The sequence below is a fragment of the Colobus angolensis genome, unplaced genomic scaffold (genome assembly GCF_000951035.1).
Source record: "Colobus angolensis palliatus isolate OR3802 unplaced genomic scaffold, Cang.pa_1.0 Scaffold84, whole genome shotgun sequence".
In the NCBI taxonomy this organism is placed as follows: domain Eukaryota; kingdom Metazoa; phylum Chordata; class Mammalia; order Primates; family Cercopithecidae; genus Colobus; species Colobus angolensis.
This window is the reverse complement of record NW_012122265.1, coordinates 1158719-1169060: the sequence shown is the minus strand read 5'-3', so window position 1 is coordinate 1169060 and position 10342 is coordinate 1158719. Positions and strand designations below refer to the sequence as shown.

The 10342-nt window shown below is 62.7% G+C and overlaps 1 protein-coding gene across 1 annotated transcript in view; it reads right to left on the bottom strand.

Moving 5' to 3' along the window:
• Positions 1-10342, bottom strand: part of MUC5B (mucin 5B, oligomeric mucus/gel-forming) — a 39589-nt gene that overhangs the window by 17370 nt on the left and 11877 nt on the right. The window contains 12 exon segments of the mRNA XM_011930146.1: positions 7-574; positions 779-3279; positions 3640-3984; positions 4463-4660; positions 4750-4793; positions 4895-5039; positions 5272-5400; positions 5812-5968; positions 7964-8203; positions 8573-8749; positions 9725-9835; positions 9915-10257. Coding sequence (XP_011785536.1) covers positions 7-574; positions 779-3279; positions 3640-3984; positions 4463-4660; positions 4750-4793; positions 4895-5039; positions 5272-5400; positions 5812-5968; positions 7964-8203; positions 8573-8749; positions 9725-9835; positions 9915-10257 — 4958 coding nt within the window.

The window sequence follows — 10342 nt, the reverse complement described above, 5'->3', positions numbered from 1 at the left end:
TAGAGCCAGTGGCCACAGTTTTGGTGGTGTTGGTCAGCACTGTGGGGGTGTGGGTGGTCCCTGGGATGGAGGAGGAGGTCACCCTCGAGCCTCTGGTTGTGGGTGTGGTGTTTGTGCGGATCCACACTGGAAGTGTGCGTGCAGTCTTTGGGCTGGAGGAGGGAGTGGCTGTGAAACCCATGGTTGTAGTAGTCAGCACTTTGGTAGTGTGAGCTGTTCCTGGGCTGGAGTAGGGGGTGGCCATGGAGCCAGTGGCCCCGGTTGTGGTGGCCATGGTGGTAAGCCCTGTGAAAATATGGGCAGTCTCTGAAGTGGAGGAGGGTCTGGCTGTGGACATGGTGGCTGTGGGTGTGGTGGTCTGTGCTGTGAGGGTCCAGGTGGTCCCCAGAGAGGAAGAGGGGATGGCTGTAAAGCTTGTAGCTGTGGGTGTGGTGGCTGTGCTTGTCAGTGCTGGAAGGGTGGGTGCAGTCCCTGGACTGGAGGAGGGAGTGGCTTTCGAGCCGGTGACTGTGGGTGTCGTGGTCATGGTGGTCAGCACATTTGGGGTGGCAGCAGTTGCCGGGGTTGGGGAGGGGGTGGCTTTGGAGGTGGTGGCCATGGTTGTGATGGTCGTGGTGGTCAGCACTTTTGGGGTGTGAACTGTTCCTTGGCTGGAGGAGGCGGTGGCCATGGAGCCGGTGGGCATGGTCACGGTGGCTTTAGTGGTTGGCTCTGTGAGGATCAAGGTGGTACCACCCTGGGTGGTACCAGTGGTTCCTGCTGGGGTGTGGGAAGTCACCATGGAGCTGGCAGCCACAGTTGTGGTGGTTGTGGTGGTCAACGCTTTGGGGGTCTGAGCAGTGCTTGAGGTGGAGGAGGGGGTGGCTATGGAGCTGGTGGCCTGGGTTGTGATGGCTGTGGTGGTCAGCACTTTTGCAGTGTGAGCTGTTCCTGGGGTGGAGGAGTGCCTGGCTGTGGCACCTGTGCTCCTGGGTGTGGCGCCTGTGCTCCTGGGTGTGGCAGCTGTGGAACTGGTGCTCACGGGCACGATAACTGTGGATCCGGTGCTCGTGGGAGTGGTAACCATGGGTCCGGTGCTCGTGGGAGTGGTAGCCGTGGATCCGGTGCTAGCCGTGGATCCGGTGCTCGTGGAAGTGGTACCCATGGATCCGGTGCTCGTGGGAGTGGTAGCCGTGGATCCGGTGCTTGTGGAAGTGGTACCCGTGGATCCGGTGCTCGTGGAAGTGGTGGCACAGTGGCTGTCATCACAGCACAACAGCCGCACATGAAAGTTGTGGCAGTACCACAGGGGCCCAGACTGGTCACGGTTCCTACACACCAGCCCAATGCTCACGTCACATTGCACCACCTGCCCCAGGGCCTCCAGGGGTTGGTTGGGCTCCTTCTCAGAGCGGCACTCAATGTCCCATGGTTGCTCGCAGAAGGTGTGGCCAGCAGAGCGGATGACCCCAAAGGTCTCAAAGTCTCCGCCATCAGGGTCAGAGCTGGGGTAGTCCTCATCAAACCAGTCTGTCCAGGTGCAGCGAGGCACACAGCCCGTGCTGGAAGATGGGGGGCCAGAGGGCAGGGTCGTCCTGATGGTGGACCCAGAGCTGGAAGTCCGCAGGGTTGTGTGCACATGGGTGGTCACCAGGGGGGACGTTGTGGGGGTGCTGGTCACAGTTGGACTGGTGGGCATGGATGGAGTCTGGGAGGTCTGCTGCCCCCTGGTAGGGAGGAGGCTGGTGGTGGAAGGTGGAGGGGCAGAGGGACTGGGGAGGGACACCCTCTCTGTGGACTTGGAGAAGCTGGGGCCAGTTTGAGTGGTAGCCAGAGTTGAGGATCCTGTTACTACTGGTGACTTGGTGCTCCAGGTTGCAATGGCTGTGGAGGCAGTCACTGTGGGGCTGGTGGCCCCCATGGAGGTGAGTCTGGGTGCCTGTGTGGAGGAGGTGGGCGTGGGGGCGGCTGTGTGGGGGCAGTGGCTGTCGTCACAGCAGAGCACACGCACATTGTAGTTGAAGCACATGTTGAACCTGCCTGTCTGGTCCTCATTCTTACAGATCAGCCCCGTCTCCAGGCTGCAGGTCAGCACCTGCCCGATCTGGTCGATGCTTACCTCGGGGTAGTTCTCCGCCCGGCACTCTATGCTCTCTGGTGCCCAGCACATCTTGCCCCCAGCGGCCCTGATGTTTTCAAAAGTTTCCATGTCCCCGCCTGCGACCCCTGAGGTTGGGAAGTCCACGTCAAACCACTCTGTCCACTCACACTTCGGTTGACAGCGGGTAGTGCTCTGGCTGGTGGTGGCCTCAGTTGAGGGGCTCAGCGTCGTCTCTGTCCTGGGGGTGCTGGTCTCGGCCTGAGAGGTCAACAGTTCGCTTGAGAGTGTCGGCGCCAGGCTCGTGGTCAGCGGCTGTTTGGAGCCGGAGCTGGCTGTGCCTGTCAGGTGAGCTCTGGAGGTTGCCATTGTCGTTGGGGCTGGCGTGGGTGCCTGTGAGGGACGCCATGTGCCCGAACTCCCCGTGGTCCCTGGCAGGACTGAGCGTGTTGGAAGGCTGGATGTGGCCACCCCTGGGACAGTGGGTTCTGTGGAGCCTGCAGGAACCGTGGGGCCTCCTGTGGTAGCTGTACCAAGGGTGCCCGTGTATCTGGGGGACGTCAGTCCTTTTGAGAGGGTGGGGACTGCTGTGGTGCTGGTCACCCCCAGGCTACTTGTTGACTGCAGCGTTGAGAACAGGACCTGGGTGGTGGTGGTAGTGGCCGTCTCCGGCTCTGTGGCTGGTGGTGGGGTTGTGGCTCGTCCCCTGCAGTGGTCGGTGCCGCAGCACAGGACCCGGATCCTGTAGTTGTAGCACATCTTGAATATGCCCTCCTGTTCCCAGTTCCTGCACACCAGGCCAAAGCGGACGTCACAGTGCACCTTCTGCCCCACCTGAGCCAGGGACCAGTTGGGGAAGCTCTCGGCCTGGCACTCTATGTCCTTAGGCTGCTCACATAAGTGCCCTCCTGCGGCTCGGATCTTATCGTAGGACTCAACGTCCCCTCCAAGTTGTTCAGACTTGGGGTAATCCTCATCAAACCACTCTGTCCACTGACACCGGGGCTGGCAGGTGGTGGTGCCTGGGGCCAGGGAGGTGACCGTCGTGGGGCCTGAGCTGGACCCAGTCTGTGAGGTGAGGGCTGCTGTTGACCGGATGCTCGGGATCACCCACAGGGTGGTCTTTTCAGTTGCTGTGGTCTGGGTAGGGGTAGGTACCGCAGGCTCCGTGCTGGCACTGAGGGAGGGCTGGGGGCTGGTGCCTGGGGCCAGGGAGGTGACCGTCGTGGGGCCTGAGCTGGACCCAGTCTGTGAGGTGAGGGCTGCTGTTGACCGGATGCTCGGGATCACCCACAGGGTGGTCTTTTCAGTTGCTGTGGTCTGGGTAGGGGTAGGTACCGCAGGCTCCGTGCTGGCACTGAGGGAGGGCTGGGGGCTGGTGCCTGGGGCCAGGGAGGTGACCGTCGTGGGGCCTGAGCTGGACCCAGTCTGTGAGGTGAGGGCTGCTGTTGACCGGATGCTCGGGATCACCCACAGGGTGGTCTTTTCAGTTGCTGTGGTCTGGGTAGGGGTAGGCACAGCAGGCTCCGTGCTGGCACTGAGGGAGGGCTGGGGGCTGGTGCTTGGAGCCAGGGAGGGGCCACAGGGCACGTATTCACAGCAGAGAACCCGCAGCTCATAGTCGTGACAGAGCGGGGGGCTCTGCTGGCTGTTGGCGCACATCAGCCCCCTCACGCGGTCACAGTCCACCTGCTGGCCCAGCTCCCCCAGTGTCATGTCGGGAAGCTGCCCTGCCCGGCACTCGATGTCGGCCGGCACAGGGCACACCTGGTACCCTCTCTGCCTCAGGTTTTCAAACGTCTCGAAGTCTCCGCCTCCCAGACCAGGCTCTGGGTGGTGCCCGTTGTACCAGCTGGACCAGCGGCAGACCTCGCGGACACACACGGTGGAGACCGGGAGGGCCGGGCCTGCAAGGGGCGTGGGAGAGGGGTCCTGGCTCAGCATCCTCCAGTCCTGGCCTCACAAGGTGGAGGGGCCCCAGAGGACCCTTGTCCCAGGACTGGCCCTGCCCCTGTGGGATACTGGGGACCCCAGGTGCCTGCCTTAGCCTTGGTTAGAGCCGTTTCTGCATGAGGGACTGGAGCCTGGCAGCCTGGCCTTGAGGGAGCCGGCCAGCTGGGATAGGCCATGCTGAGGGATGGGATGGAGTCTGGGAAAGCTTTACTGCCCCCTTGGGTTATCCCATCAATCATTGTGCAGAGGCTTCCTGGGGAGCCCCTGAAGACACACAGGGTGTTGGGGGGGCCGTGCACCCCTAGACAGAGCTCAGCAGGTCAGTGGATTGGGACTGTTGCTACCATTCAGGGCACCTGCATCAAAAGCCCAGGGGTTCCCTCCTTGTCACCCAGACATGACCGGGCCTCAGGAGAGCCAGGCAGGGCTTACTTGTCGTGGAGTGGGGGACCCAGCTAGTGGTGAAGGTGAATGGCGTTGTGGCCGGAGTTCCAGGACATGCCACAGCCTTCCTGACGATGGTGCCGTTGCTTCCACAGATGGCGATCAAACAGGCACCAAGCCCATCGGTGGTGTTGTAGATGACATCCTGGTAGCCGTAGGTCCTGTCCTCATAGGTGCAGGTGCAGGCTGGGGATGGACCCGGCAGAGTCACCCGGTGCCTTCCAGCCCCTGGCCCCGGCCCTCACCACTCCCCCACCCCCCTGGCCCTTCCTTACCCTCAAGGCTGTGAGCGCACTGGATGCCACTGGGCGTGCAGTTACTGGGGGTGGGGGAGAGGTGAGCTGAGGGCCTGGGGGGCAGCCTGAGGGGCCTGCTCCCCAGCCCTGCTCCCCCAGCACCACCCGCTCCCCACCCCCTCACCAGCTCTGGCAGTTCTCCGCTGTGGGGACTCTTGTGCCAACGTCATAGTAGTTTTCATCCCTGTCGTAGCAGCCACACTGGGCCACGCACTTCATCTGGTCCTCATTGAAGAAGGGCTGGCTGGGTGGGCACCTCGGGTAGCAGCCTAGAGCCGGCAGAGTGAGCAGAAGACTCACCGGGGCCCTTTAGTCTCTCCAGCCAGGGGCACCATGCTGTAGGGAGTAGCCGCCCCCTACCAGCCAGCAGGGGCCTGCCCTCAAGGCTTGCATTGTGCAGTTTAAGGGAGCCTATACCATATCCCTGGGGAACCCCGGCCCCCCATGTACACTCAGGAACCCAAGGATAGGAGGCTCCATCCAAGAAAGGCTGCACCTCACCTTCCAGGCCAGGCAGGTCCACCAGGCAGTGCCCACTGGGGTTCCGGCAGGTTTTTAGGCAGGGTGCCCCGCAGGGCTGGTAGTGCCACTCACAGCCCCCGTGTGGGTTGTAGAAGTCACAGAACAAAGCTGGGGCACAGAGGGCGGAGGCTAAGGAGGCGCCCACCAGCCCTCACCCTTGTTGTGAAGGGCAGCCCCCACCCTGGGTGTGGGGGCCGGTGTCCCCAGGGCCAGATCCAGGCTTGTCCCAGACATGCAGGGCCTTGGGCCAGGTGGTGCCTCACCTTCCCCTCCACTCCCCAGCCCTGCCCTTGGAACTCCTGTCCCCCAGGAGCCGTCTCGTGCTGGGGTGACCTGTCTGGTGGTTTTGCACAGGTCTGCCTCTGTGCATAGGAACGTGTGCACTCACATGGAGGCACATGTGTGTTGGATGTCTGTGTGCGACTCAGGCCCAGGTCAATGCACCTACAGAGGCTGCCACACCTCCTCCCCTGCCCCGGCTGCTCCACCCTTCAGCACCACGGACAGAGCCCCACTCACGGCAGGTGTCCGGAGTCCGCCAGGACACACACAGGCCCGCGTCGTGGCAGGCCTGGGCGTAGGCAGCCACAGCTGTGCAGAAACACTCACAGTCACCACCCGAGTCACAGGCACAAGCGTCGTTCACGCAGGCCTCGTAGTACTTGGTGGAGTCAACCTGGGAGTGAGGCCAAGGTGCAGTTCAGCCAGGCCAAGGTACCCCCCGGCCAGGGGGCAGCTGGCCCAGGGCCAGTCGCTGGAACCATTTGTATTTCAACACCCCCCCCCCATGGCAGCTCTCTGAGCTCCCTGACTCCTGGGTCCTGGAATACCTCAGAGCGTGCCCCAAATAGGAGCTGCCTCAGCACCACTTCTCCAGCCCACCTGTGTCCTCTTCCAGCTATATCCCTGCCCACCTGTACACCTGCCCACCTATGCACCTGCCCATATGCCCACCTGTGCACCTGCCCACCTGTGCACCTGCCCATCTGCCCACCTGTCCACCTGCCCACCTGTGCACCTGCCCACCTGTGCACCTGCCCATCTGCCCACCTGTCTACCTGCCCACCTGTGCACCTGCCTACCTGTGCACCTCTCCATCTGCCCACCTATGCACCTGCCCACCCGTGCACCTCCCCACCTGTGCACCTGTCCATCTGCCCACCTATGCACCTGCCCATCTATGCATTTGCCCACCTGTGCACCTGTCCATCTGCCCACCTGTGCACCTGTCCATCTGCCTGCCTTCACATGTGCTCTTTGGATCTTTCTATCATGTGGATCTGGTCATGTGGCCCACAGGTTTCAAATCCACGTGGAGCATAGCACCCCTGCTCACCCTCTGCCCTCACCCCCACCTCCCTCTGCTGCAGTTGTACTGGCCTGCTTTCCACCTGGGGGCTTTCCCTCCAGCCGACCCAACCCCATGGTGACCCCCGCTCAGGGCCCTCCAAGTCTGAGCATCCAACCATCCAGTGCCCACCACGCTGCTGTCTCCTCTGGAAGCTCTGTGAGGGTCGGCCTTGTCCCCTGGGGTGACGGGTCACTGGGGTGAGCCCAGAACATGCCAAGCTCTTCCAGGCACGCAGTGAACGTGCACTAAGGAAGGAGTGGTCACTTCCTTTCCAGACCAGCCATGTAGGGAGCTGAGCTGTGAACCTGTCCTGACCATGGGGAGCTGCCTGCTTCCTCAAGGCAGCCCACACCCTTCTAGGCCCCATCTGGACCTGGGCTCAGCTTTGTCAGGCCACAGAACCTTCCAAGGGGACACCAGCTGCCTTCTCAAGAGGGCAAGCGGCGGCCAACGTGAGAATGCTTCAGGGCCTCCCACGAGCGAGTGTGCCCACTGCTGCCCCTATGCCAGCTCCACATCTCAGCTCCTGACCGCCATGCTGTGTGCCTAAGTGGGCACTCAAATCTTCCTTAAGATGACAGGAAACTGCTTTCTGGTTTTTTGGTTTTTTGTTTTGAAACAGAGTCTCACTCTTTTTGCTCAGGCTGGAGTGTAGTGGCACGATCTCTGCTCACTGCAACCTCCTCCTCCTGGGTTCAAGGGATTCTCCTGCCTCAGCCTCCTGAGTAGCTGGGATTATAGGCACACACCACCACACCCGGCTCATTTTTGTATTTTTAGTAGAGACAGAGTTTCACCATGTTGGCCAGGCTGGTCTCGAACCCCTGACCTCAGGTGATTCATCTGCCTTAGCCGCTCAAAGTGCTGGGATTACAGGTGTGAGCCACTGTGCCCAGTCAGGACACTGCTTTTTGGAAGTCTCTGCTTAAGGCTGATCTCTGACTCCTCCCTGGCTGGGCGGGGAGCCAGGCTGGCGTTGCAGTTTGCGCTGAGGACTGGGCAGGTCTAGGGATCATAGAGGAGGGTGGCTGGGGCCACATCGAGGGCTACCCCTCCCTGGGAGCCTCTGGGTGTGGCTGAGGCTGTGGTCGAGGGAGTGGCTGGGAAACAGCCGAGAGGGCTTCGTACCAGGGGCAGGAGGCACAGGTGCGGGGCTGATGGGAGATCCAGACTTGGGACCTGACATCCAGGACCGTGTGCCATGGGACATGGTCAGACCCTCCTTGGAGCCCTGCCGTGTGCCCAGAAGACCCAGTTCTTGGCAGGAAGGAAGCAGCTGCCGTCCCCACCAGACCCTGCCTGCCAAGACCAAAGCCCCACCTGGGAGCGGCAGGCGGCGAAGGTAGGGCCATGGAGGATGCTGCACTGCTTCTGGGCCCAGGACTTGCGGAAGGGGTTGGCCGTGCAGGGGTCCTTGGGCGCCAGGGCATCCGGGCAGGACGGGGAGAGCTTCCAACTGTTCCCAAACTCCAGCACGTCCCCCACCACGGACCGGCTACGCGTGGCAAAGTCATTGATGGCATGGTCGTCGAAGTTCCCGCACAGGCCGCAGACCCTGCCCTGCAGAGGCAGCCAGAAAGTAGAAAGTGGGGCCCTGGAGCTGGGGCCACAGGCACCCGTGGGAGGCAGCACAGAGCCTGCCCTGGGGTCCAGAGCCCTCGGGGGATGGAGGGAGGGCAGCCGGTTCCCCAGGCAGTGCCCGGTGAACTTGCAGGGGACAGGTGTGTAGTGGGTCTGTGGGTGGGCTGCTGGGTGGCACCTGCTCCCCTGTAAAACCCTCTGCCCACTGTGGAGGCCACAGGCAGGGCCCTCACCAGCCAGGCTCATGTACCCACAGGTCAGTGAGTCCCACAGGCCCCACTGGGCACTGGGGTTTCTGTTGCTGTGAGAGGGTCCTGCAGGGCTGAGGAGTGGACAGCCCGAGCTCACCTTGTAGTCCTGATGCAGTCGGATGAACACGCTGGTCTTCCGGTCCCAGGACACGGCCATCCCACGGGTCTCGATGACCAGGAAGATCCCCATGTAGCGGATCTTGTAGGGCGGGTCCCCGCCCGGCCCCCTCGCCACTGCCTTAAAGGCGCCCTCCTGGAGGATCAACTCGTAGCTCTGCAGGGGAGGCAGACGTGGCCGGAAGCTGACCTTGTGGCCCCCGGGGAGGGGTCTGAGACCCAGGGATGCCCCACCCAGTGCAGGGCCCTGCAGGTGCGCAGGGGCTCTTGGCACAAGGGGCTGGCATTGGGAATGAGCTGGGTCCATGAGACCCTCAGCGAAGGTTTGGCAAGAGGCTGGCCAGGAAGTGCTGGGAACAGGGGCTGCCTGGGAATGCTGGGGCCGCATGGGGGTAGCAGAGGCCGCAGTGGGCTGGCTCCACCCCACCCTGCTCCCTATCCAGCCCTGCATGCAGCCCCCACACCCCCACACCAGCCTCCCCTGATCTGCTGTGGTCCTCAGCCCCTCTTGCCATCTGCAGGGAGTGTCCCGGCCAGTGGCTCTTTCTCCCCGGGAGCTCTGGCCCCCCTTTGCTGGAGTGGGTGTCTCTGGGTGTGGTAGGGTGAATGGTGGCTCCTGAAAATGTCTGTCCACATGCGAACTCCCAGAACCTCGGCCTGGGACCTCACTGGGAGAAAGTGTCTCTGCAGATGGGATTGAGTGAAGCATCTTGAAATGAGGTCGTCCTGGACTACCTGGGGGGCCCTAAATCCAATGACCAGTGTCCTTACAAGAGACAGAAGAGAAAAACAAAAACAAAAAGAGAAGACAGACGCAGACACAGTGGGAGGCCACAGGCAGCCGCAGCCCAGGGACGCCTGCGGCCCGTGAAGCTGGGAGAGGCAGGAAGGACCTCCCCAGGCCCTCAACAGGGAATGTGGTCCTACCCGCCTGGATCTCCGACTTCCGGCTCCAGGACTGAGAATGCATTTCTGTTGTCTAAGCCCCCTGGTTTGTGGCTGTTTGGAACAGCATCCCGGGGCCAGGACACTGCTGAGAACCTGTGGGTGCAGCTGAAGCCTCACGAAGCTTCCCTGGGGGCCGGCTCGCTGGCTGCAGGGTCAGGGGGCTCACAGCCGGGGCCGCTCTCACCTCCACGAAGAGCTTGATGGCCTTGGAGCAGGTGGTGCCGGTGGTCCCACAGGGGATGTTCTCGGTGACGATGCGGAAGGTCCCGTGGGTGGCGTTGTCCCCACAGTAGTCCTGGGCCAGGAAGAGACAAGCTGCTGGCCGCGGGCCGGGGCGTGCCCGGCCTGCAGGAGCGGGCGAGGGGGCGGCGTACCTGGGCCAGGATGTACTCGCAACTGCCTTCAAAGCTGTAACGCTCGCCATCAAAGGTGATGAAGTGGCCGTCCCCGTAGGCCACGCAGGTGCCCAGGCAGAGCCGGTGGCTGCACTCCCACCTCCGGTTCCTGCAGGTGCTGCGAGGGGCCAGGGACGGTGCCTGCTCACAGGGGCCTGCCCTCCCGGCCTTCCTGAGACCCGGCACCCAGGCCTGTGCAGGTCACCACAGGGCCTCAGCCTCCCCAGGCCCAGCCTGACCCATCCTCGGTGGAAGGGGTGGCGCTCCCCACTGTGAATGCAGGGCACGCAGCCCCACCAGGCTCCTGGTAGCACCACTGGCCCTGGGCCACCTTCCAGAGGATGCACAGGACGGCCCATGGCTTTCCCAGCCACTCTGTCTCCTGTCACGACCCCATCTCGCCCTGG